Below are 27,516 nucleotides of genomic sequence, written 5' to 3'. Positions count from 1 at the left end.
TCGTGGGTGGCTCGGTTCGGGGTGCCATCGGACATCTCCTCGGACCGCGGTCCGCAATTCACATCAGAGCTGTGGAACGCAGTGGCACAAGGCCTGGGTACCAAGCTGCACCGTACCACCGCGTACCATCCGCAGGCGAATGGCCTGTGCGAAAGGTTCCATCGGTCTCTCAAAGCGTCCCTCCATGCCAGCTTGAGGGGACCCAACTGGGTGGACAGGCTCCCATGGGTGATGCTGGGCCTCCGGACAGCCCCAAAGGAGGATCTTCAGTCTTCATCGGCTGAGCTGGTTTATGGCCAGACACTCAGAGTGCCAGGTGACTTTCTCCCTCCACACACCGAACCATGGTCTGCAGTTCAACAGCTCCTGCTACATCAGGAGGCGGCTAGGAATTTCCTGCCCATCCCAACCTCGCAGCATGACCTGCAGAGGCCTCACGTCCCGGCAGAGCTCATGAGTTCGGACTATGTCTTTATTAGACAGGACGGTCACAGAGACCCGCTCAAGCTGCCGTATACCGGACCTTTTCGTGTCATCTCATCAGGGAAAAAGTTTTTCACAGTCGAAGTCGGTGGAAAGTCCGATACCATCTCTATCGACCGGCTCAAACCAGCCCACCTCGATCGGAGTGAGCCTGTCGTGGCCGCCCAACCGCCTCGCCGCGGCTGACCGCCATTGGCCGCCAGACCAGCCGTGCACCAGCCCACCGTCGAACAGCCCAATTCGGCCTCAGACGCGCCTGCACCTCTGACTACCGTTTCTGCCTCGCCCGAGATGCCGCTTCTGCCGCAATCCGGCACTGGTTCGTCTACTAACGCCCCGTTTCCGCTGCCTGAGTTTCGTCGCCGTTCGGCCAGGATCATTAAACCTCCTACTCGGTTGACAATGTCCGTTAAAGTGGATTCTGGGGGGGCGCCTGTGGCGGAGCCACCAAGGGTCTCAGAACAATTAGTAATAATCCCTTTAACTACAGTGTAGTGCAGCCGCGGACTGCACCTTTAAACTGCCTGTTAACTGTACTGTATTGTGTTTTCCTGCACTCCACGTGATGACGTCATGGCGCCGATCACGTGACCACCAGTGGCGCGAAGAACGCGATGACATCATGACGTCAGCTTCCAGAATCTTCCAGTAGTCATCGAGTGCCCAGCAAGCTGATTAGACCTGTGTACCGTTTCTCCTGTAGTTTCCCTGTTAACTTCGTTGTTCATTAAAACCTGTTGATTTGATTCATCGAGTCGAATACCTTATTCAGATAGGAACCTCCGTTCCTACAATATCACATAATTGAGCGGTTCACTGTGAATAGGAGACTTTAAATCATTTAGCCATCACCTCACACATCAGCCAGCGCTGCTTTCCATATTTCAAAGACTAGAGTGTGACTAATCGTTGCTATTGGCTTGATCCCATCATAATTGGAAGTTAGAAAGCATCCCCAGTGAAACCATTGCCCCCTCCCAATGAGTTCTGTAATGATCAGTAACATGTCATCCTAGAATGATACACTAGGTGGAGCTGTATGTTTAGTAGTGGGCTACCCACGATGCAGTAGTCAAGATGGATGCCTGAACATTAGTCCACATGGCTGAATAAATGACTAGCTCAAGCTAGCTGTTCATAATGAAAACGTCTATTTATTTATGAACATAACAAGTTCTTTCTGAGGGGGGAAGATAAGGCTTTAGAACCTTCTACATGCAGCTTTCTATGAGTAAATAGACCAATATATCATATTAAAAAGTGCGTAAGCAGCTGGAAATATTAGTCTGGAGTATTTATCGATAACATGAGTGTCAATCCAAATGTGTCCGCTGAAGTTGTTTTCCTTGTTTTCAGTTGTCTCATCACCAATTGGTGGATGTACCAGCTCACTGTCCTGTTTTTCTCCATTTTGTGGCACATAATCAGGTCCAGCAAATTCAGCCAGGTTGCTGACTTCCCCATCACTGTAAGTACGCTCTACCATTAATGGTTTTGCCTGAGGTATTCCACATGTGCAAGGTAGCTGTAAGAGGAGAGGCTTATATTAGTGATCAAAATAGAAGGATACTTGAAGGGGAAAAATTTGCAGGACTATGGAGAAAGAGCAAGGGAGTGGGACTAATTGGATAGCTCTTTCAAAGAGCTGGCACAGGCACGATGGGCCAAATGGCCTCCTGCGCTGTAAGATTCTATGAAACAAAATAACCATACATCAGGATTAAACAGTGTCAAAGATTTATAAACACTTATACAGGTACCATAAAATAACAGGTGATCCAGTAGTGCAGTGGCTTGCTGTAGTGCACTACAGAGTCCAAAGGTGCAGAGTTCGGCTGCACAGTTCCATATATAATGAGTCCCTGAACTTGGGTGGAAACTGCAGTCAACTCGGAACAGTAACAGAAGCCTAGGCACAAGTCATCGACCTATTGTCTTAGCCGGAGAATAGTACATGACATTCCTGCGACGTGGGATGAGGTGATATATACATGGAAAAGATGAGGTGGAATGACAAAGGCATTGGCAAGAAAATCAATTGAGGTATGTTCTTTGAATTCTGACACCAGCCAGATAGATCAAAATGGTCTTATTCTGAAGCTATCCATTCAATGTTCTAATGTAATTTCAAATTGGGAGGCAAAAAACACAGTAAAATATCTTCAGTAATAATAACATTTGAATAAAATATATCTTGGAAAGTATTAACTTCTGTAAGGATTTTCAATAAAAAAGTAAAAACTTAGAAAACTATTTTTGTTAGATAACAAGGTAATATTTAAACTTTGCTCCATAATATCCAAACTAGGGTAAGTAGTTAGACTTCTCTCCACTTAGTTCAATTGGTAGCACTCTTGCCTCAGAATCAAAGGCTGTTGATTCAAACCCCACTCCAGGGACTTGAGCACATAATCTAGGCTGACACTTCAGTGCGGGTACTGAGGGAGTGCTCCATTGTCAGAGGTACCATCTTTTAAATGAGACGTTAAATCAAGGCCCTATTGCCCAAAGATCCTATGGTATTATTTTGCAGAAGAGCAGTGAGTTCTTCTGGTGGACTAGCCAATTCCACCATTAATTGGCCATTCATTCATTTCATTACCATTTATAGGATCCCACTGTGCACAAACAGTTGCCATGTATGCCTATCTAACAAAAGTGACAATAATTCACGTGAAGCATTTTCAGGGCTTTCCAAGAGAGGTGATAAGGTTCTATAAAAATGCAAGTTTTTCTTTTTCTTTTTACCCTGCTTTAAAGTAAGCCCTTAAAGAAGTGTTAGTGCAAACGATTAGAGATACTAGGGATGGACTTCAGGTGATTTTTAAAATTATATTCGTTCATGGGATGTGGGCGTCGCTGGCATGGCCAGCATTTATTGCTCATCCCTAGTTGCTCTTGAGAAGGTGGTGGTGAGCCTCCTTCTTGAACCACTGCAGTCCGTGTGGTGAGGGTACTCCCACAATGCTGTTAGGGAGGGAGTTCCTGGATTTTGACCCAATGATGATGAAGGAACGGCAATATATTTCCAAGTCAGGATGGTGTGTGACTTGGAGGGGAACTTGGAGGTGGTGGTGTTCCCATATGCCTGCTGCCCTTGTCCTTCTAGGCGGTAGAGGTCACGGGTTTGTGAGGTGCTGCCGAAGAAGCCTTGGCGAGTTGCTGCAGTGCATCTTGTAGATGGTACACACTGCAGCCACGGTATGCCGGTGGTGGATGAGGTGCCAATCAAGCAGGCTGCTTTGTCTTGGATGGTGTCGAGCTTCTTGAGTGCTGTTGGAGCTGCACTCATCCAGGCAAGTGGAGAGTATTCCATCACACTCCTTACTTGTGCCTTGTAGATGGCGGAAAGACTTTGGGGAGTCAGGAGGTGAGACACTTGCTGCAGAATACCCAGCCTCTGACCTGCTGTTGTTGCCATGGTATTTATGTGGCTGGTTCAGTTAAGTTTCTGGTCAATGGTGACCCCCAGGATATTGATGGTGGGGATTCGGCGATGATAATGCCGTTGAATTTCAAGGGGCGGTGGTTAGACACTCGCTTGTTGGAGATAGTCATTGCCTGGCACTTGTGTGGTGCGAATTTTACCTGCCACTTATCAGTCCAAGCCTGAATGTCATCCAGGTCTTGCTGCATGCGTGTATGGACTGCTTCATTATATGAGGAGTTGCGAATGGCACTGAACACTGTGCAGTCATCAGCGAACATCCCCATTTCTGACCTTATGATGGAGGGAAGGTCATTGATGAAGTAGCTGAAGATGGTTGGGCCTAGGACACTGCCCTGAGGACCTCCTGCAGCAGTATCCTGGGGCTGTGATGATTGACCTCCAACCACCACAACCATCTTCCTTTGTGCTAGGTATGACTCCAGCCAGTGGAGCGTTTTCCCCCTGATTCTCATTGACTTCAGTTTTACTAGGGTTCCTTGCTGCCACACTCGGTCAAATGCTGCCTTGATGTCAAGGGCAGTCACTCTCACCTCTGGAATTCAGCTCCTTTGTCCATGTTTGGACCAAGGCTGTAATGAGGTCGGGAGCCGAGTGGTCCTGGCGGAACCCAAACTGGGCATCGGTGAGCAGGTTATTGGTGAGTAAGTGCTACTTGATAGCACTGTCGATGACACCTTCCATCACTTTGCTGATGATTGAGAGTAGACTGATGGGGTGGGAATTGGCTGGATTGGATGTGTCCTGCTTTTTGTGGACAGGACATACCTGGGCAATTTTCCATATTGCCGGATAGCTGCCAGTGTTATAGCTGTACTGGAACAGCTTGGCTAAAGGCGCTGCTAGTTCTGGAGCACAAGTCTTCAGCACGACAGCTGAATGTTGTCGGGGCCCATTGCCTTTGCTGTATCCAGTGCGCTCAGCCGTTTCTTGATATGTTGATTCCACACTACAAAACAAAAATAGTATTCAAAGGACATAGTATTATTGTTCTCACCTTTTCCCAGAGTTTTCTTTCTTTCCTCTCTTGTACCGTAGACAGGTAATTCACAGCTGCGTACTCCAGCACTGACAGAAAGACAAACACAAAACTAACCCACAGGTAAATGTCCACAGCTTTAATATATGACACCCGTGGCATGGAAGCATTCACACCCGTGATGATGGTGGACATAGTTAGAACTGTCGTTATACCTGGAATTACAGGGAGAGGACATGTTTTACAAATGACACCGTTTATAATCAGGAATTTAGACAAAAACTCTCACAAAATGTATGATAGCTAATTATACTGATGTAAATGTAACCTGTTATTTGCCAGGTCTTTTTTTAACTGAGAATCCTAACAGGAGGACCAAGACCAACAATAAGGACATTATCAAGACTGAAAAGGTTAGAAAAAAAGGTAACTTAAGCAGTATTGATAAAGTGATAGAAAACTTGGGTTTTTAAACTCTGCAGGTTACAGAGGAATGGAAAACTGAGGGTGGCAAGGAGGTGCACAGTTCTCAGATCCTGGGAAAGAATGAATTAATCTAGGAGATGGTGTAATGAGTTTTGATTTTGAGATATAAAGAGGATCTTAAAAGGAACAAAGAAGGAAAGTTAAGAGGAACAATGACCATAAAGTAGGGAGAAAGATAGACAAGATAATGATAGAGGGAAAGGTTGATAATTAAGGGATTAAACACTGAAACATTGTTACAGTGGCAATCTCTGAAAAACCATACCTCATGAAGCATATTATGACAATAGCATTTTTACATTGTCCCAAAAGTATGTCACAATACATTGAAAAGGGTGGACAATTTGTACAAATCTACAATGATAGAGGCTCTGCGCACAGTGAATGAGAAAATTGGACATATGCTCTAATCTGCCTGATTTTCCAATATTTGCTGTGCCCAATCAATCCACTGAAATCTCCCTGATAAGGGAGAAGATTTGGAAAGCAAGTCTTAAATATGCTTTGCATCCAATTACAATTGACCATCAGCAATGGCCCAGTGGGTAGCACTCTCGCTCTCTGAATCTGAAGGTTGTGGGTTCAAGTTCAACTCCAACTCCAGGCTAACACTCGAATGCAGTAGTGAGAGGGTGCTGCACTGTCAGAAATTCTGTCTTTCAGATGAGACGTTAAACCGAGGCCCAGTTTGCCCTCTCGGGTGCACGTAAAAGATCACATGGTGCTATTTTGAAGAAAAGAGCAGGGGGGGTTATCCCCAATGTCCTGGCCAATATGTGTTCCTCGGCCAACAACTAAAGCTGATTATCTGGTTATTTATCTCATTGCTGTTTGTGGGAGCTTGCTGTGCGCAAATTGGCTGCCACATTTCCTACATTACAACCGTGACTGCACCTCAGAAGTACTTCATTGGCTGTGAAGCCCTTTGGGTTGTGAAAGGAGCTGTGTAAGTGCAAGTCTTTCTTTTCCTTTTATCTGCAAACCATATCTGTCTAGCTGCATTTTGTATGCTGGAATGTTTGCACACATTTCAGAGTTAATTTTCATCTTTGGCCCTAATGGACAGAAAATCATGGATCATAGGCAACAAATTCCCAACATGCATTCTTGGTATGGAAAACTCTGCACTAGGAGCACTGAAGATGAAAATGTATTCCTTCATGTCATTGCCATTGAGCCCCCAGGATGCATGCAAAAATATTGAAATGAATAACTGATATTTTCAATATTTCTTAATGAATTTGTATGGTATTATTTTTATTTACTCATAACCATATATTTGGTTTTAAATATCACCTCCCCCCAAATATTATTGCCCACTAAGGCAGCAGAAAATGGATTGTGAGGGAATCATTTGCAGGATTTCAGGAGATGAGGAAGACGTGAAAATGAAGGCATATGTAAAGGAGTTTTTTCACGACCAATTTTTAGAGGAGCTCAGGAATCACAATCTTCTAAGTGTAAACAGCAGTGTCCTATGCCACGCAACAAGTGAAGGTAAAGTTTATGAAGGGGGTTAGTTTGGATGATCCCTAAATACAGTACATCATGGTTGAAGTGTCACAAAATGAGAGAAGGCATGCAAGTGAGATCAGCAGGCACCTTAGCCACATCTGACGTTATGGCACCAACCTTACCAGCAGGCCTCAGTGCACCCATTTGTTAATGAATGAGGACAACTGCTTGCACAGGCTATGCGTCAGCAGGAAGCCAGTTGGAGGACTTGACATTTTCTGCCAGAATACCTGTAGCCAAACTGCAACATAGGCACGTGACTGCCAGTGGCTGCGATGGTCACTTTGACCCTTTTCTTTTATGCCTCAGGGTTACTGCAAGTATGACTCTATAGGACTGCTGAAAAGGGCACGCTTTCTTACACCCACCTTGTGCAGCCATTAAATAAGCGGTTAGTCCTACGCAACTTTGTCTTTCGCCCCCAGACTCTGCACCATGCCTACACATTGGGTTGCTTTTCACTTCCATTCAAGAAGTTTCCACCACCACCCCCCCCCCCCCCCACTTACTTAAAGGCAAGTGCCTGAATTGGAGGGGAGGGAGGGCAAGATGCTTACTTTCTTTACAGAAGTTCAAAAGTCATTTCAACCTGTTAACAGCCTATGAATGTCACCTACGCCATGATTTTTCCAGTCCCCTCATTAGGCTAGCTTTCTGCACGAGGCCAAAGCCACACTTGGAGCTGTGGATAAATACAGAAATAACCTGACCCAGAAACACTGTTTGCAGGTAGCGCGCCATGGGCGGAACTTTCGACCTTGGCAGTGGCATCAGACAGGCAGTAGCGGATCGACCGCTCATGTTATGGCCTGGATTCCTCCCAACACTCCTAGTTATACTTGCTAGATCTTAGCCAGTCTGGCCTGAATTTCACCAGGACACAAACATTTACCCATCTTATTGGTGCAGCTACTTTGGTTTTTGCTTTTCTCACCTAACGGAACTCTGGCTGGTACAGCTCGGCGATCAATCCAGAATGACACCCAGGACAGCATGACCATCAGAGTCGCTGGGAAGTAGGTTTGTAGCAAAAAGAAGAAAATGTGGCGATGCAGTGTAAAATTAATGTACAGGCGATTGTACCAACCTGTGGGTTGACATAGGATATAAATGGTCATCATTATGTCCTATTAACACAGCAGTGCAGTGAAGAGAACATTTAACAAACAGATCATTTTTAGTTTTAAACTGAGCAAAATAGGCTGTTTAGATGACAATGATAGACAAAGCAAATGAGGAAACTCTCTTTTAACCGGCACCTAAATAACAGGAAACTTCTCTTAACCGGCAAATTCAGGAGTAGGTTCAGGTAAGTTTTACTTTATATTAGTGGCTGTGTAACGGGGTTCCTGCACAAGTGCTGTGTAACCAGGGTTCCTGCACCTGTGGCCGTGTACAGGGCTCTCGTACCTTAGTAAGTATACCTCTCTGTAATCTGGACTTTTTGATCAACCGGCACCACGCCAGTCCCGTTGGTGCCGGATAAAAAAGAGTTTCCTGTACAGTGCAATTTTTTTTAAACAATAAAGTTTGTTCAACATTACAATTTTGGTGCCCTCCATCTCAAGAAGGACATTGTGGCATTGGAGAGGGTACAGAACAGGGCAACATGGATGATCCCTGGCCCAATTGTACTGAAGCACAAATATAGATTTCATGCCTTGGGTTTAGAGTCACTGGAGAGCGTGTGCATCCCAGAATACTGCGGGACTGTGGGGAGGAACGGCAGGGGCACGAACCAGAATTGTCCAAAAAAGCTTTGGAAATTACAATGGTACCAATAGATAGCAAAATTGTTACACCACCGTTCAAGAAAGGTGAGGAATGAGCCAAAATATTACAAGACAGTTCATTTTAACTCTGTGGTGGGTACATTTCTTGAGACCATAATATGGGATGAAATTAGTAAACGTCTGCTAGCCGCCTCTTCCCCATCTGCTGCATGTGAATGGTGGTGGAGGGGGTGAGGCCTGAGTCCCTGGTGGATTTTCCTTGTGTAACCCTCCCCCCCCACACTTATCACCGCTCCCTGGGGACAACCTGTGTAAGGTGCCGATAGGCCCCAAGGTACCCCAATGGACTGAGAGAGCCTAGTAGAGGCTTCCTCTGCCTTCATATAGGCCCCAATTACCTTCCCTTGTAAGCCTGTTCTCTACCATGGACATTAGAGTCACGAGAAGTGTGTGGTAAAGATTCACTAGAATGATATCCGGAATGAGAGGTTATAGTTATGCAGAAAAGCTTGAAAAATTGGGGCTTTAAAAAAAAAACTGGAATAGAGAATAAAGGGGGATCTATCAGAAGTTATAAAAAAAAGATGAAAGATTTTGAGAGGGTAAATAGTGAAAGATTGTTTCCACTGTTTGGTGAATCAGCAGCAAAGGAGCATAAACTCAGAACTATCAATGGAAGAATGAAGGGGGCAGTTAGAAGGGGTTTTTCACAGAGTTATCAGAACATGGAATGTTTTAGTACAAGAGGACACAGATGCAGAGACTATAACATATTCGAAAAGGGAATTGAATAAGTATTTGAAAAGGAAGAATATAAAAGGATACGTTGAAAGGGCTGGGAAATGGGAGTAAAGTAAATCGCTCCAGTTGAAGAACGAGCACAGGCACAATGGGCTCAATGGCTTGTGGCCCAGAAATTCCTGTGCCGGGAGTGCACTCCCAGCACAATGAAGGTTACGTAGACTGGAAATCGGGGCAAAGGCAAATTTCGCGGATAGTGGAGGCTGGTGTTTCTTGTGCCTGCACATGCCCCCGCCCCCACCCCACTTCCTTCTCCCCAAAGCTGACGGGTTTCCCGAGGTCTGGGAAACCCTGCCGGCAAATGAGGTTAAATCAGAGGCTGCCAGCCTCATTAAAATATTTAACTTGCCAACCTGCTTCCTGGGAGCGGGTTGGCTGCCCGCCCTTTGTCCCGCCTCCGTTAAATCTGAAAGTGGGCGAGTTTCAGATTTTTCAAATTGTAGCATCTGACCCAACCCCAACCCACCCCTTTTTGGAAGTTAAAATTCACCCCCAAGTGTGACTACATGATGCAGTCACACTAGGGTGGAAGGACCTGTTCTTGGTAGTGGTGGGGCCTACAGTCATTTAAAAATGCTGATCTTCCAATGAAGTTTTGAAAATTGCTTACTTTTCTAGGTTTTTAAGTCCAGCATAGTCGGTCGCCTTATCATTCCTGCAAGGTTTTGCTTCAACATTCACCCTCCCCCTACCACTCCCCGAACAAGATAAGAATTAATTTGATTTAAGTAACAAAACATACAAATTAAAATGTGAATTGGGAAAAAAACTCACTAAAAAAAAACCTTAAAATAAATGTACGACCTGTGCTACTGTAAAGGGCCAGCTTTGTGACTGTGTGAAATTCTTGTATCATGAACTGAGATAGAGAAATCTTTCCATCTGTCGATAATGAGTCATTGCCACTCTTCCAGTACAGCATGAGGTCATCATCAGTGTAAGCATCTGGAGACAACATGGATCAAATACAACATGGTTTTAGTAGCCTGGACAAATAAGATGAAGGACAATTAAGTAAATTTTGCGGATTCTGATATAATTTCACATCTGAGACATATAACCAGAGCTCGATAACATACAGCAAGATCTCTGCGGAGACAGAAAACAAACTTGCAAATACCGTGCAAAGCAAGCTGATCACACAGACCAATGATAACCAGCTAACAAAGATCCATGAGAATCCAGCCTTGCAATACAGTGTAGCACTTCACAGTTTAGCTGGCTGGCGATGAAGATTGGGCGGCACGGAGCCCATCCGCTGGCACCAAGTGAAAGCTGCTGGTGCTAAGGTAAATCCGGGAGATGGTGTCCTGAAGGGGGCACCCAGGGCAGCGGAGGGACAGACATTCCTTGTGGGACCAGGATGAGCATTCCTGCTCCTCCTAGTCCCACCAAGGAAAGTTGTTTCACTTGCCTTCAGTGGCCTTGCTGGCTTCACGACAGCTAGTGGGGAGGCCACTGTGGGTTACCTGCTCAGGACCCGGTTCGAATGCCATCAGGGTCCCATGTACGTCATGGATCCCCAATTTGCATGTATTAATGAGGCTCCCCCGGAGTCTGGCAGGAGCCTCACCCATCCCCATTTCTCTTATGTTTGAGTGGATTTTCCGCCAAAGTTACAGCAGACGATTGGCAGAACCCACACAGAAATTCAACCCCTTACAACCTTCAACCACCTAATTCTAATTCTTTAGTTAATTCAATATTAAATAGTGTTGAAAACGTTTTGGAACTATTATATTTTATAATTAGAGAATGTTAAGTTACATTATGAATTTGCTATGAATTTCCTGGTGGTGTGGTTAGAGGGTAGCCATGAACATGTTTATATTAAATGATTATGTTTTGATGTGACACAATGCCTAACTTACAGCTCTCAATCTCCAGCGAGCAGCTCTGGGTGTCGAGAGGAAAGCGACTGAAATCCATGTAACACATTGATGTCACTGTAACCCTGCAGGCAACATATGAAATACTGTCACTAATGCTTTGAGCTAAAGCACAAATACAGTAACGCTGAGCAAGCAGATATTTAATAGTCAGACCACATCATTGTATCAGGTAATTTTAACTGTTACTGCACAGTTGCAAGACTATATTACATGAGTGTCCCTTGTAGCTTTCAATAGCCTCAAAGCCAATATTTGACTGTAGAGAGGTGATGCGCATATTTAGATCAAATATAAACTTCCTCATCACTTCAGCAGAACAGGAATAGCTGAAGAAAGAAGGGATACCAAAAAGGAGCTCTTACAGTACTTGCATGGGAAATCAAGGGGCAACAAAGGCAAGCGGAAAATAATGATGGGGGTGAATTTCAAATGCACCCCAAATGCAATATTTCATGGTTGAAATGGGTGAAAGAAGCTGTAGCACAGAGATCATTTTGCTGCACACTGACCTGGCAATGACTGAGAGGAATTGGCTTTGCAGACAACAGGGGTGATTATAACTCATCCCGATCGACGAGAACAGGGGGGCTGTTAAAATGGAGTGGCTCCATTTCGCGCTCCGTTCTCGCCGATCTGCAATTTAACGCCACTGGTTTTGGTGGCAGATGGGGCTCCCCAGACATGAGATCCTGTAAACAACCCGTCCCTGACGACCATTCTGCGGAGCTGCTTTCCGCCAGAAACAACTGAGCAGCTGGACAGCGAGATTCCAACAGCAGTTACAATTTGTCGGACCTCTGACTCACATTCCCGCGTGGGATAACCGTCTGCTCCCGCCAGAAGATAAAATCAACCCTCATGGGTCAGCAGGGAGCCAGCTGCAGCACTGTGCCATCTGCTGCAAGGACACCATAGCAATCTCTTAATTTTTCTGCATCTATATTTTTCCAGGACAACATAAGGAGCAACTGCAATATCAGTCAATACACTGGCCACACATTTATCGAACAGGTAACTGATGCATCAGTCAGCTTGGACAGGAAACTCTCGATTTACTGGCACCTAAATTAACCGGAAATCTCTGTTAACTGGCAAAATTCAGGAGTAGGTTCAGGTAAGTTTTACTTCATATTAGTGGCCGTTCCTGGATCTGTGGCTGTGTAATCGGGGTTCCTGCACCTGTTGCTATGCAACAGGGACGCCTGGATCTTGTGGCCGGGGTTCCTGCACCTGTTGCTATGCAACAGGGATGCCTGGATCTGTGGCTGTGTACGGGGCTCTCGTACCTTTTACTATACCTCTCTGTAATCCGGACTTTTTGATAAACCGCACCACGCCGGTCCCGTTGGTGCAGGATAAAAAAGAGTTTCCTGTATTGGGCAGGGTGCACAACCCGCATTCCATCCAATCGTGTCAGTTTCCCACCTGGCGAGTTAGGTTAAAATTACCCCACTATTTCCACGCATAAACAGGTTTTCCGATTAACTTCGGCTGAAGTTACAGTGATGGAGAGAGACTATGTGGAGAGCCCAATTTTCCTGTTGCAAAATTGAATGCAAAGTTAGAAGAATTGTCTCCTTCTTCTTAGGCAGTCCCTCGGAACTGAGGATGACTTGCTTCTACATTAAAAATGAGCTCGCAGGTGACTGATTAGTCCAATGCGGGACCTACAGTCTCTGTCATAGGTGGGGCAGACGATGGTTGAAGGGGCGGATGGGTGAGGTGCTTGGGTTGACGTGCGCTCCTTGCGCTGCTTGTGCTGACGTGCGCTCCTTGCGCTGCTTGTGCTTGGCTTCCGCTTGCTCCCGGCGAAGAATTGTGTGCAGCTTGTGTCCACGTACTAAAAGCTGCTTTTTTGCTATTGTCTGCAGCATATATAGAATTAAAGAATTGAGTGTTATCCAATGAGTGTGTTTTTTTTCATTCGTTTTATGTGATGTGGGCGTCGTTGGCAAGGCCAGCGTTTATTGCCCATCCCTAACTGCCCTTGAGAAGGTGGTGGTGAGCCGCCTTCTTGAACTGCAGCAGTCCGTATGGTGAAGGTACTCCCACAGTGCTGTTAGGGAGAGCGTTCCAGGATTTTGACCCAGTGACGATGAAAGATTGGCGATATACTAAGTCAGGATGGTGTGTGACTTGGAGGGGAACTTAGAGGTGATGGTGTTAAGAACATAAGAAATAGGAGCAGGAGTAGGCCAATCGGCCTCTCGAGCCTGCTCCGCCATTCAATAAGATCATGGCTGATCTGATCCTAACCGCCAATCCACTATCACAGAACCATCCCCTGAATCTAACAGAATTAGACACACGAAATAGGAGCAGGATCAGGCTACACGGCCCCTGGGCCCGCTCCGCTACCCACAGGGCCATGACCGATCCGAACCTAGACTCATGTCCAAATTCCTGCCCGCTCCCCATAACCCTTAATTCCCTTTACTTCTAGGAAACTGTCTATTTCTGTTTTAAATTTATGTAATGATGTAGCTTCTACAGCTTTTTGGGGCAGCATATTCCATGGACCTACCACCCTCTGAGTGAAGTAGTTCCTCCTCATCTCAGTTTTGAAAGAACAGCCCCTTATTCGAAGACTATGCCCCCTAGTTCTAGTTTCACCCATCATCGGGAACATCCTCCCCGCATCCACCCGATCCAACCCCTTCACAATCTTATATGTTTCAATAAGATCGCCTCTCATTCTTCTGAACTCCAATGAGTAGAGTCCCAATCTACTCAACCTCTCCTCATATGTCCATCCCCTCATCCCCGGGATTAACCGAGTGAACCTTCTTTGTACTGACTCAAGAGCAAGTATGTCCTTTCTTAAGTATGGACACCAAAACTGTACGCAGTATTCCAGGTGTGGTCTCACCAATACCTTGTACAACTGAAGCAATACCTCCCTATTTTTATATTCTATCCCCCTAGCAATGAAAGCCAACATTCCACTGGCCTTCTTAATCACTTGCTGCACCTGCATACTAACCTTTTGAGTTTCATGCACCAGGACCCCCAGATCCCTTTGTACTTCAGTACTTTCCAGTTTCTTCCCATTAAGATACTAATTTGCTCTACGATTTTTCCTGCCAAAGTGCATAACCTCACACTTTCCAGTATTGTATTCCATCTGCCAAATCTCTGCCCACTTACTTAGCCTGTCTATGTCCCCTTGCAGGTTTTTTATGTCCTCCTCACTCACTACTTTCCCTCCCATCTTAGTATCATCTGCAAACTTTGATATGTTACACTCGGTCCCCTCCTCCAAATCATTAATATAGATTGTAAAGAGTTGGGGACCCAGCACTGACCCCTGCAGAACACCACTTGTTACTGATTGCCAGTCTGAGAATGAACCATTTATCCCAACTCTCTGCCTTCTGTTAGATAGCCAATCCTCTATCCATGCCAGAATATTACCCCCAATCCCGTGATTTTTTATCTTAAGCAATAATCTTCTGTGTGGCACCTTGTCAAATGCCTTTTGGAAGTCTAAATACACTACGTCCACTGGTTCCCCTTTATCCACCCTATATGTTACTTCCTCAAAGAACTCCAGCAAATTTGTCAAACATGACTTCCCCTTCATAAAACCATGCTGACTTTGTCCTATTAAATTATGATTACCCAAATGTCCTGTTAGTGTCTCCTTAATAATGGACTCCAAAATTTTACCTACCACAGATGTTAGGCTAACCGGTCTATAGTTTCCAGCCTTCTGTCTACTGCCCTTTTTAAATAAGGGTGTTACATTAGCAGTTTTCCAGTCTGCCGGGACCTTTGCCGAGTCCAAGGAGTTTTGGAAAATTATTACCAATACATCCACAATCCCTACCGCCACTTCCCTCAAGACCCTAGGATGTAAGCCATCAGGTCCAGGTGATTTATCCGCCTTGAGTCCCATTATTTTACCGAGTACCACTTCCTTAGTGATTTTGATCGTGTTTAGCTCCTCCCCCCCTTTAGCCCCCTGTTTGTCCAGTGTTGGGATATTCTTAGTGTCTTCTACTGTAAAGACTGATACAAAATACTCATTCAGTGTTTTTGCCATCTCCATATTTCCCACCATTAATTTCCTGGTCTCATCCTCTAAGGGACCAACATTTACTTTAGCCACCCTTTTTCTTTTTATATAACTATAAAAACTCTTACTACCTGTTTTTATATTTTTTGCTAATTTACTTTCATAATCTATCTTCCCTTTCTTAATCAATCTTTTTGTTATTTTTTGCTGTCTTTTAAAGTTTTCCCAATCCTCTATCCTCCCACTAGATTTGGCTACCTTATATGCCCTTGTTTTTAGTAGAATACTATCCTTAATTTCTTTCCTTAGCCACGGGTGGCTGTCTTTTCTTTTACACCCTTTTCTTCTCAGTGGAATATATATTTTTTGGAAGTTGTAAAATAACTCCTTAAATGTACACCACTGATCATGTATCGTCTTACCTTTTAATCTATTTTCCCAATCCACTCTACTCAATTCCGCTCTCATACCTTCATAGTCTCCTTTATTCAAGCTTAGCACGCTTGTTTGAGATCCAACCTTCTCACCCTCTAATTGAATATGGAATTCAACCATGTTATGGTCGCTCATTCCAAGGGGATCCTTTACTAGGACATTTTTAATTAATCCTGTCTCATTACACAGGACCAGATCTAAGGTTGCTTGCCCCCTGGTCGGTTCAGTTACATACTGCTCAAGAAACCCATCCCTAATACACTCGATGAACTCATCCTCAAGGCAGCCCTGCCCAATTTGATTTGTCCAATTAATATGATAGTTAAAATCCCCCATAATTATCGATGTTCTCTTATTACAAGCCTCAACTATTTCCTGATTGATACTCCGTCCAACAGAGTTGCCACTGTTCGGAGGCCTATAGACTACGCCCACTAGTGTTTTTTTCCCCTTATTATTCCTTACCTCCACCCAAACTGTTTCATTATCCTGATCTTTTGACCCAATATCATTTCTCTGTATTACAGTGATTCCTTCCTTTATTAACATAGCCACCCCACCTCCCCTTCCTTCCTGCCTGTCCTTCCTGATCGTTAAATAACCTGGTATGTTTAATTCCCAGGCATTGTCACCCTGCAGCCATGTTTCTGTAATGGCCACAAGATCATACCCATATGTAGTTATTTGTGCCATTAACTCGTCTATTTTGTTACGAATGCTACGTGCATTCAGATAGAGAACTTTCAAAGATGTTTTGTGACACTTAGTTCCTGCTTTTGCCCTTTTTATTACTTTACCTTTTACTCCATACCTTCTGCCCCTTCCTGACACACTCTGGTTTTCAATTTCCCCACTGCTACCTAAGTCTATGACCTTCTCTGTTGTCATTTTTATTATTTTCTCTCTAGGAACCTCCCCCCCACTAGCTAGTTTAAAGCCCTCTCTACAGCCCTAGTTATATGATCCGCCAGCTGCCTGCTGCCCTTGTCCTTCTAGGTGGTATAGGTCGCGGGTTTGGGAGGTGCTGTCGAAGAAGCCTTGGTGAGTTGCTGCAGTGCATCTTGTAGATGGTACACACTGCAGCCATGGTACGCCGGTGGTGGAGCGAGTGAATGTTTAAGATGGTGGATGGGGTGCCAATCAAGCGGGCTGCTTTGTCCTGGATGGTGTCGAGCTTCTTGAGTGTTGTTGGAGCTGCACTCATCCAGGCAAGTGGAGAGTATTCCATCACACTCCTTACCTGTGCTTTGTAGATGGTGGAAAGGTTTTGGGGAGTCAGGAGGTGAGACACTCGCCACAGAATACCTAGCCTCTGACCTGCTGTTGTTGCCACAGTATTTATGTGGCTGGTCCAGTTAAGTTTCTGGTCAATGGTGACCCCCCAAGGATGTTGTGTGGCCTGATTTCAGTGGAGACATTTTCATTGGTGAGCATGAGGAACACGTGCAGGGAGAACATAAGTTGGTAACTCACCTATTCTTTCTTTATTATTCTCAATTGATAGCATTCTCGCCTCTGAGTCAGAAGGTTGTGGGTTCAAGGCCCACTCCAGGGACTTGAGCACAAAAATCTAGACTGACCCTCCCAGTGCAGTGTCTGAGGGAGTGCTGCACTGAGGGAATGCTGCACTGTCGGAGGTGCTGTCTTTTGGATGAGACGTTAAACTGAGGCCCCGGTTGCTCTCTCAGCTGGACGTAAAAGATCCTATGGCACTATTTCAAAGAAGAGCAGGGGAGTTATCCCTGGTGTCCTGGCCAATATTTATCCCCCAATCAACGTCACTAAAAAACAGATTACCTGGTCGTTATCACATTGCTGTTTGTGGGAGCTTGCTGTGCGCAAATTGGCTGACACATTTCCTACATTACAACAGTGGCTGCACTTCAAAAAGTACTTCATTGGCTGCAAAGCGCTTTGGGATGTCCAGTGGTCATGAAAGGCGCTATATGAATGCAAGTCTTTCTTTTTCTTTTAAAGACTTGACAAACTGATGTTATTTTAATGTCTGGAATCCTGTCATAATGGGAACAGGATCCGACTTTTGTAAAAAAAAAGAAAAATGTCCTTTGTTGTTAAAAATAAACATAGACAATATGAATAACTATTTCTTCCCTTAATGCAGGTTGCTACTGCATCCACTGAGCTTCACTATATAGACTGCTTACCTCAAACTGTACAATATCTTCCCATCAGGATAGACTCGCAGCATAATATTGTCTGCGGTTGTATCATGTATGAAGGACCTTTTTGAATGAACAAAGAACATATCAGGGACCCAGATCTTTTTGACCAGCCTCCCATCAAAGGTCATGCTCAAGTTGTTAGTGCTTGGGAATGAAAGGCGCTCATCTTTCCAGTAATGCCTCAGGTACAATGTCATTGTAAAGTCCTGTGAGAAAATGTCACAAAAAAAAATCAGACTTAGCTTATGCCAACCTCAAGCACTAGTTTCTGTTCCTCGAGACAGGAAATTGAGAACTGGGTCAGCACATTGATCCATTGATCCATAGGCCTACTTTTTTTTTTAGAATTAAACCATTTCAACACAATGTGAATATATAGTTGTGGTGATTATTCCTTGATTAGTAAAAGTATTGTGATTCGTTGTTTGTTAACTGCCTTGGGATATGTGTTGTAATCTCATTGGTAGTTGATGATCACATGATGTGTTGTGGCTACCTTAAATTCAGTCCTTTTCTAGCTTTAGTTGGGACTGGATGTAGAAAGATATGCTGCTGATTTTAAAGTTAATAAAGCCTAGCTTTGAAAGGCCAATCTATTCTTTATTTCAATTTATTAACTTTATGTTAGAATGGAGCGATATCTTCAACCAGAACGATTCAAGGCTGACCCCAATTCTGCTGGAGTGGATGATAAATGGAAACATTGGTATTGTACATTTAAAAACTTTTTGGGCGTGTTGGATCAAGAGGCTCTAAATAAGCTGAATATGCTGATCAACTACATTGACCCGGATGTATATAAATATATTTTGCACTGTAAAACTTATGAAGAGGCTATTTCTACATTGGAAAAGATTTTTGTTAAACCAAAGAATGGGGTATTTGCACGTCATCTTCTATCTGCCCGTAGGCAGCAGGTGGGAGAATCTTTGGATACTTATTTACAAGCACTTCGGTGCCTTAGTGTTGACTGTAATTATAAGGCTGTGACGGCTGAAGAATATAAGGACGAATCGGTACGGAATGCTTTTATTAATGGATTACTGTCTAGATCAATTCGTCAGCGGTTGTTAGAAAATAAGACTCTGGATCTTAAAAGTGCTTTTGAGCAAGCTTCTACATTGGATGTGGCTCAGAGAAGTTCGGATTCTTATGCTCTTTTTAATCGGCCTGCGACTATGGTTTCGGCAGTTTCGGATGAAAAGGAATTATGTGGACTTAATGGGAGTGGTTTACTAGATTTTGAAACAGTTTCTACTTTGGCGGCCGTTGCCTCTAGGATTCAGAAGTGTTATTTTTGTGGGAATATCCAGCACCCTCGTCTGAAGTGTCCTGCTCGGGAGGCTGTGTGTAGTAAATGCGGCAAGAGAGGTCATTATGCACATGTGTGCAAATCATCAGGTTCAATAACTTTCCCTTCTCCTGGTGTGGGAGGGTCTTCCTCCACTACCTCTTCTGTGACTATTCAGCCTTTAGATAGGGCGTTTATTGCATCAATTTCTGCTGCATTTGCTCATGGCCTAAACAAAGCTATAGTTACGGCTCAAGTTAATGGGTTGGAAGTGAAGGCCCTTATAGATACGGGCAGTACTGAGAGTTTTATAAGTCTTCAGTTTGCGAAGGAGAAGTATTTGAAAATTTCGCCTATTACGTATCAGGTGTGTATGGCTCAGACGACCCTTATTTCACAAATAGCTGGTTGTTGCTTTGTGAAAATGGTTCTTCTAGGTAATACGTATACTGATATACGCCTATCTGTTTTGCCTAATCTCTGTGCGGATATTTTGATTGGACATGATGTGCTTCAGTTACACGAGTCTCTTAGTCTTTCATTTGGAGGGACTAAGCCACCTTTATCTATTTGTGGATTAACCTCTTTATCTATTCCTCCATTATCACTTTTTTCCAATTTGATGTCGGATTGTAAGCCAATTGCTACCAAGTCAAGAAGATATAGTAGTCAGGATAGAGAATTTATTAATTCTGAAGTTCAACGTCTCTTATTGGAAGGAATCATTGAACCTAGTTGTTCACCTTGGCGAGCACAGGTAGTTGTCACGACTAATGAGAGACACAAGAAACGAATGGTGATAGACTATTCCCAAACTATTAATAGGTATACTCAATTAGACGCGTACCCTTTGCCTAAGATTGATGAGCTTATCAATAAAGTATCTCAGTATAAAGTTTTTAGCACTATTGATTTAAAGAGTGCTTATCATCAGATTCCTATTGTTAAGAAGGATCAACCATATACGACCTTTGAGGCTGGTGGAAAGCTGTATCAGTTTTGCCGAATACCATTTGGTGTTACTAATGGTGTTGCTTGTTTTCAACGGGCAATGGATGCTTTTATAAGTGATAACTCCCTCTCTGACACCTTTTCATACTTAGATGACATCACAGTGTGTGGCAAATCAAGGGTGGAGCATGATTCTAATTTTAAAAGATTCCTTCAAGCTGCGGAAAAAGTTGGTTTAACTTTTAACAAAGAGAAATGTATCTTTTTGACTACTGAGGTAAATCTATTGGGGTATATTATTTCGGGAAATAAGATTAAACCAGATCCAGAACGTCTGCGACCATTGATCGATTTACCTTGTCCTACTAATTCTAAGGCTTTGCAACGAGTTGTTGGACTGTTTTCTTATTATTCTAATTGGATTGCAAATTTTTCACGGAAGATCCGGCCTCTTATTCGGGTTACGACATATCCTCTATCATGGGAGGCCGGGACATGTTTTGAGAATTTTAAAAAGGATATTTTAGGAGCTGTTGTGCATTCCATTGATGAGCAGGTTCCCTTTGTGATTGAGACGGATGCTTCGGATTTTGCAATTGGGGCTACTTTGAACCAAAATGGAAGACCTGTGGCCTTTTTCTCACGTACTTTGAATAATAGTGAAAAAAGACATTCCTCAATAGAAAAAGAGGCATACGCAATAGTAGAAGCATTGTGTAAATGGAGACATTGTTTATCGGGGCGACATTTCACGTTGGTAACTGATCAAAAATCTGTGTCCTTTATGTTTGATGTTAAACATTTTGGAAAGATTAAAAATGATAAAATAATGAGATGGAGGATTGAGTTGGCATGTTACCATTTTGACATAGTTTATCGTCCGGGGAAGGATAATGTTGCTGCTGATGCACTGTCGAGGGCTTATTGTTCTGTGATTCACGGAGATACGCTTATTAATCTTCACAATGCCTTATGTCATCCTGGGGTTACGAGGATGATACACTTTGTACGCAGTAAGAACTTGCCTTTTTCAGTTGAAGACGTCAAGCGGATGACTTCATCATGTTCTATCTGTGCTCGGTGTAAACCGAATTTCTTTAAGCCTCAACGAGCTCATCTTATAAAGGCTACTTCTCCTTTTGAACGTTTGAGTGTCGATTTTAAGGGACCTCTTCCTTCAACTACTCAAAACCGATATATATTTACTGTTGTGGACGAGTTTTCAAAGTTCCCTTTTGCTTTTCCTTGTGCAGATGTATCAGCTGCTACAGTTATTAAATGTTTGACTCAACTTTTTGTCATCTTTGGGATGCCTGCGTATATCCATTCGGATCAGGGAAGTTCTTTTATGTCTTCCCAGTTGAAGGAATACCTTCAGAGTCGGGGAATTTCTACTAGTAGAACTACCCCATATAATCCCCAGGGTAATGGACAGTGTGAACGATACAATGGGGTGATCTGGAAGGCAGTTATGTTGGCGTTGACATCCCGGAACCTTAAGAATACACAGTGGGAAATGGTGCTGCCTGATGCCCTGCATTCCATTAGATCATTGCTTTCAACGGCTACTAATGTGACCCCCCATGAAAGGCTCTTTAACTATCCGCGGAGATCTACTACGGGATATTCGGTACCTTCATGGCTTACTATGCAGGGACCTGTGTTGCTTCGACGCCATGTTAGATTGTCAAAATATGACCCGGAGGTGGAGCTGTTGGAGGCAAATTCCCAATATGCTCATATTCGATTCCAAGATGGGAAAGAAAGTACTGTTTCAATTAAAGACTTGGCTCCTTGTGGGGGCCAGCCCTCTTCTGAGGATATTAATAATGGTCATGATTCGGATAATGTGGATGCTGTTACAGATACTACGAATATTTCCAATCCGATTGCAGATAATCATACTTCTATTAGTCAGCCTTTGATAGATGTTTATGACCGTCCCAGTTCATCTTCTGATGGGATTTCTAATCCGGAAACCGTTGAGAATCGGGATATGGATAGCCTTCCTGTTGAAGATACTTCTGTGCCTTCTGGCGTGGGAGGGCAAGGAATTTCACCAAGGTTAAGAAGGTCGACACGAACAAGATATCCGGTCGACCGATTGAAAATGGACTTTTAAATTGATAGTAACGTTTTAAAAATTGTTGAAATATTATAGTATATTGTTTTAGTTGAGAGATACTTAATACTTATGCGTAATGTTATTATTTGTTGTTGTTCATTTAGTATTGTTATGTAAATAGTTTTATTCTCGTGCATAGTTCAGTTGTAAATAATTAATTGTAAATTGTAAAAGTTATTAGGTTGGAGTATATTTTAAAAGGAGGGGTGAATGTGGTGATTATTCCTTGATTAGTAAAAGTATTGTGATTCGTTGTTTGTTAACTGCCTTGGGATATGTGTTGTAATCTCATTGGTAGTTGATGATCACATGATGTGTTGTGGCTACCTTAAATTCAGTCCTTTTCTAGCTTTAGTTGGGACTGGATGTAGAAAGATATGCTGCTGATTTTTAAAGTTAATAAAGCCTAGCTTTGGAAGGCCAATCTATTCTTTATTTCAATAGTCAATGAGTGCTGATATATTATGCAAATTTAATGAATTACCATATCCACTTCAGATATGCTGTCCAGACTTTCTACCTGCACATCAACACCAACGGGTATTGACGGACCTGCGGGAGGAAAAAAAGACAGATTATTGTTACATCTCTTGGTGAATGTTATAATTTGACAGGTTTTCTAAACTGAATTTCTTTCCCAGATCAAAAGAGGATTTTTGCAGCACATCCTACAATCAGACTTACAATTGACACTGTGGATTGTGAACTAATAGAGTCATTTGCTTTGGAGGAAACAAGGCTTTTATTTATTTCAAATGTAACATTGCCAGCAAAACCTTCCTCCATCGTTCAAGGATTCCCAAGATGTTAAAAATTACAACCAATACAAGAACATAAGCAAAAAAGAATATTTAAAAGCAACAACATACATTTATCTATATATCATTTAACAAAAGGAAAACTTTGGACATCAGTCAGTGCTTGGGAAAAGTTTGATGGGAGGTTACCAAAAATCAAAGAGGCAGGTGGAAGTTGGAGAGAGATGAGCTAGGGCAGAGAGGTTTTGGGGAAGAATTCCAGAGAGCAGGGCTGTGATGGGTTGATGGCTCTGCCGCTGATGGTGTAACAGAAGGATGGCAGATACAAAGTAGTCCAGACTCAGAAGAACGGAGGGTGTGTGCTGGAATGTAGGGCTGGAAGAATTTATAAATGAGGATGAGGATTTTGAAATCAATGCTTTGGGGGAAGTCAGTGAGAACAAGGGTAATAGGTGAGAAGGATCTGGTAGGGGCTAGGTTGCAGGTGGCAGAGTTCTGGATCAGTTGGAATTTGTTATGGTGGAAGATTTTTTTTATTCGTTCCTGGGATGTGGGCGTCATTGGCAAGGCCAGCATTTATTGCCCATCCCTAATTGCCCTCGAGAAGGTGGTGGTGAGCTGCCTTCTTGAACTGCTGCAGTCTGTACGGTGAAGGTACTTCCATAGTACTGTTGGGGGGGGGGGAGTTCCAGGATTTTGACCCAGTGACAATGAAGGAACGGCGATATATTTGCAAGTCAGGGTGGTGTGTGACTAGGAGTGGAGCTTGGAGGTGATGGCGTTCCCATGTGCTTGCTGCCCTTGTCCATCTAAGTAGTAGAGGTTGGGGGTTGGGAATCTGGACGCTGGTGAGGAGAGTATTGAAGTTGAATCTGGAGGTGATGAAGGCATTGATATTGGTTCCAGTGACATTAGGGACAGAGGCTGGCGATACTGCAGCCGGTTTTAATGATGCACTGGATGTGGGATTTGAAGTTGAGCTCAGGATCGAATGGGACAATGAGTTTGATGAGTGTAGTATGAACGAGCAGCCGCATTTCTGTGGAAGTTACGGTGGCGGAGCGGGAGAAGCTCTGAGGAAATTCCCAGCCCTAATGTTTGGTGAGTTTGTTGATCCAGTGAAGTTTTGCACCTGTGGGTAGACAGTTGGTTAATCAGATATTACAATATTTATTGTAACATTAAGATACCAAGTGTAACCATTTTTGATCCATCCGATACAAGGCACCTGGAGTAAGAGGGAAAGTCCTCTGTTTATGACCAAGATGTGTCTCTTCTAATCTCCGTCATGCCCACATTACCCAAATTCCGTCTGTGTACATTTGCCTGTGCATTTTGGCTGCTGCTCCAGACCTAGGCTAATTACTTCTAACCCATTTTTTTCTCTCTTGGCCTCTTGTGGGCCCTTCTCTCCTGCCTCCTCCCCATCCTGTCACCCAGTCATGCCATCTTTAATTTCTCCACTCTTGGGTACTTGGCCTCCCATAATCCCTACCCCAACCCATCACTACTCATCTGCCATCCTACTCTCCTGCCACTGTCCCAGGCTTGAATCCCCCTTGAATAAGCCCACTGCTATCCTCTTTGCCTCTCTCGGCATTCTCCGAAGGGCCATCAAGGCACTCGTCGCTGCCTCCATATGAGCAGAAACCCTAATTCTGCCATCCTCCTCCCTTACAAACTTCTTGACCTGCCTGCCCAGTTGACCTCACCAACCTCCTTCTCACCCGCTTACTTCTGTAATTCCCTCCGGGTCATAAAGGAGAGGGAGATGGAGAGCTGGACGGGCTTATGCAGGGAATTCCAAAAGCTTAGGGCCTAGGCAGCTGAAGACACAGTTTCCAATGGTAGGGCGAAAGGAGTGGAGGATGCACAAAAGGTCAGAGTCAGTGCAATGGATTGGTCGGTGTGGAGGGGGGGTGAGTGCGGTGCAGCCTAGGACTGGAGGAGGTTACAGAGACAGGGAGGGGCAAGGCCATGAAGCGATTTAAACATGAGAATGAGAATTTTAAATTGGAGGCGTGGGTGGACTGGAGCCAATGTAGGCCAGCAAGTACAGGGGTGATGGATGAGCAGGACTCGATGTGGGATAGGATACGGCCAGCAGAGTTTTGGAGGAGCTGAAGTTTAGGGAGAGTGGAGGATGGGAGGACAGCCAGTTGCGTCTAGATGTGACAAAGGTATGGAGGAGGGTTTCAGCAACAGATGCGCTGAGGTAGAGGCATAGGCAGGCGATGTTACAGAAGTGGAACTCGGTGACCTTTGTGATGGTGAGGGTATGAAGTCAAATCGGACACTGAGGTTGCAAACACTGGTTTATCCTGAGAAAGTGGCCGGAGAAGGGTATAGAATGGATGGCAAGAATACGAAGTTTGTGGTTGGAGCCAAAAATGATTGCTTCAGTCTTCCCAATGTTTAACTGGAAATGACAGTTTATCCAAGATTGGATGTTGGACAAGCAGTCTGACAATACAGAGGCAGTGGAGGGGTTAAGAAAGGTGGTGGAGAGGTAGAGCTGGGTGTCGTCAGCAGACATGTGGAAGCTGACCCAAGTTTCACAAATGATGTCACCTGGAGACAGTATATAGATGAGGAAAAGGAGGGTGTCAGCTTTGGCTCAGTTGGTAGCACCCTTGCCTCTGAGTCAGAAGGTTGTGGGTTCAAGTCACACTCCAGAGACTTGCGCACAAAAATCTAGGCTGACACTCCAGTGCAGTACTGAGGGAGTGCTGCACCGTCAAAGGTGCCGTCTTTCAGATGAGACGTTAAACCGAGGCCCCATCTGCTCTCTCAAGTGGACATTAAAGATCCCTTGGCACTATTTCAAAGAAGAGCAGGGGAGCTTTCCTTGGTGCCCTGGCCACAATTAACATGACTAAAACAGATTATCTGGTCATTATCACATTGCTATTTCTGGGAGCTTGCTGTGCACAAATTGGCTGCCTTTTTTTTATTCGTTCATGGGATGTGGGTGTCACTGGCAAGGCCAGCATTTAATGCCCATCCCTAATTGCCGTTGAGAAGGTGGTGGTGAGCCGCCTTCATGAACTGCTGCAGTCCGTGTGGTGAAGATACTCCCACAGTACTGTTAGGGAGGGAGTCCAGGATTTTGACCCAGCGACGATGAAGGAAAGGCGATATACTTCCAAGTCAGGATGGTGTGTGACTTGGAGGAGAACTTGGAAGTGATGGTGTTCCCATGTGCCTGCTGCCCTTGTCCTTCTAGGCGGTAGAGGTTGTGGGTTTGGGAGGTCAAAGAAGCCTTGGCGAGTTGCTGCAGAGCATCTTGTAGATGGTACACACTGCAGCCACGGTATGCCGGTGGTGGAGCGAGTGAATGTTTAAGGTGGGGGATGGGGTGCCAATCAAGCGGGCTGCTTTGTTCTGGATGGTGTCGAGCTTCTTGAGTGTTGTTGGAGCTGCAGTCACCAGGCAAGTGGAGAGTATTCCATCACACTCCTACTTGTGCCTTGTAGATGGTGGAAAGGCTTTGGGGAGTCAGAAGGTGAATACCTAGCCTCTAGTTTCCTACATTACAACAGTGACTACATTTCAAAAAGTATTTCCTTGGCTGTAAAGCGTTTTGGGACGTCCGGTGGTCATGAAAAGCACTATAGAAATGCAAGTCTTTCTTTTACCCAGGATAGCTGGGACAACAGCTGTATGCTTTGGCATGGGAGTCCCGGCAGATGGCTGCTGGACTAATTAGCATGGCATCCCTCCAAAATACAAAACACTGGGGAATTGCCTATGGCAAACCTCTTTAAAATGCAGGGGAATGGGGGGTGGTGGGAATGGCAGCTCCATTGCAAAAGGCACAAAGGTAGATGGGAAAGGTGTTGTCAGAAGCAAAAAAGAGGAAAACAAAACAAAATCTGCATAGAAAAAGGCTTTCTGTGAATCATTGGAAAGTACCTGCTTGACCTATAAATCTACTCCTACCTTTTCTGTAAATCTGGGCGCCAGTTTTATACGGGCATGATTGCCGCTGAACGTAAATGAGTTGGCAATGATGGAAAACTGGGCATACGACAGCACCATATTATTACCACCTCCTTTAAATGTGCCTGCTCAGAAATGACAGCGGAAAATTGAGTGGGCACATAAAATGGGCCATCCTTAACTGTATTGTGTGACGACGAAGAAAATCATTGGTTTAAAAAGGAGTTAAAGACTCCGTCACAGAGATCATGGCCATTCACAACAGATTAGTGCTCTTCTTAAAATTAAAATAAATTCTGTTTGTTTCAATGTGCCAGACAACATTGGAATAGTTACGTTTCTGAAATGTTGTTTCATTTTAAGCAAATGCACTTTTTAAATTTAAAATATGAATTATCTGGAAGACCATCTGTCGTTCAGGGAAGTTAAATAAATTACTGCAGAATCTAATCCAGTGGGCCTAAACTGCATTTCCT

General features: G+C 44.1%; 1 protein-coding gene across 3 annotated transcripts in view; it reads right to left on the bottom strand.

Annotated features, from left to right (window-relative positions):
• Positions 1–1,585: 1,585 nt before the first annotated feature.
• Positions 1,586–27,516, bottom strand: part of LOC147112875 (gamma-aminobutyric acid receptor subunit rho-1-like) — a 43,706-nt gene continuing 17,775 nt past the window's right edge. For 2 of the 3 annotated variants that reach the window (XM_085997638.1, XM_085997639.1), the window contains 7 exons: positions 22,825–22,892; positions 17,956–18,179; positions 11,317–11,399; positions 10,250–10,390; positions 7,846–7,998; positions 4,929–5,125; positions 1,586–2,008 (listed from right to left, as the gene is read on the bottom strand). In XM_085997638.1, the coding sequence (XP_085853764.1) occupies positions 1,709–2,008; positions 4,929–5,125; positions 7,846–7,998; positions 10,250–10,390; positions 11,317–11,399; positions 17,956–18,179; positions 22,825–22,892 (1,166 nt within the window). In that variant the 3' untranslated portion in view covers positions 1,586–1,708. The remainder of the gene's footprint in view (positions 2,009–4,928; positions 5,126–7,845; positions 7,999–10,249; positions 10,391–11,316; positions 11,400–17,955; positions 18,180–22,824; positions 22,893–27,516) is intronic. The other variant, XM_085997640.1, reaches the window with a different exon arrangement.

Source organism: Somniosus microcephalus, chromosome 9 (assembly GCF_052327205.1).
Source record: "Somniosus microcephalus isolate GS21.2 chromosome 9, FLI_Smic_1.0, whole genome shotgun sequence".
NCBI classification, from domain to species: Eukaryota; Metazoa; Chordata; class Chondrichthyes; order Squaliformes; family Somniosidae; genus Somniosus; species Somniosus microcephalus.
The sequence above is the reverse complement of the archived record's forward strand: the minus strand, read 5'-3'. Positions and strand labels throughout refer to the sequence as shown.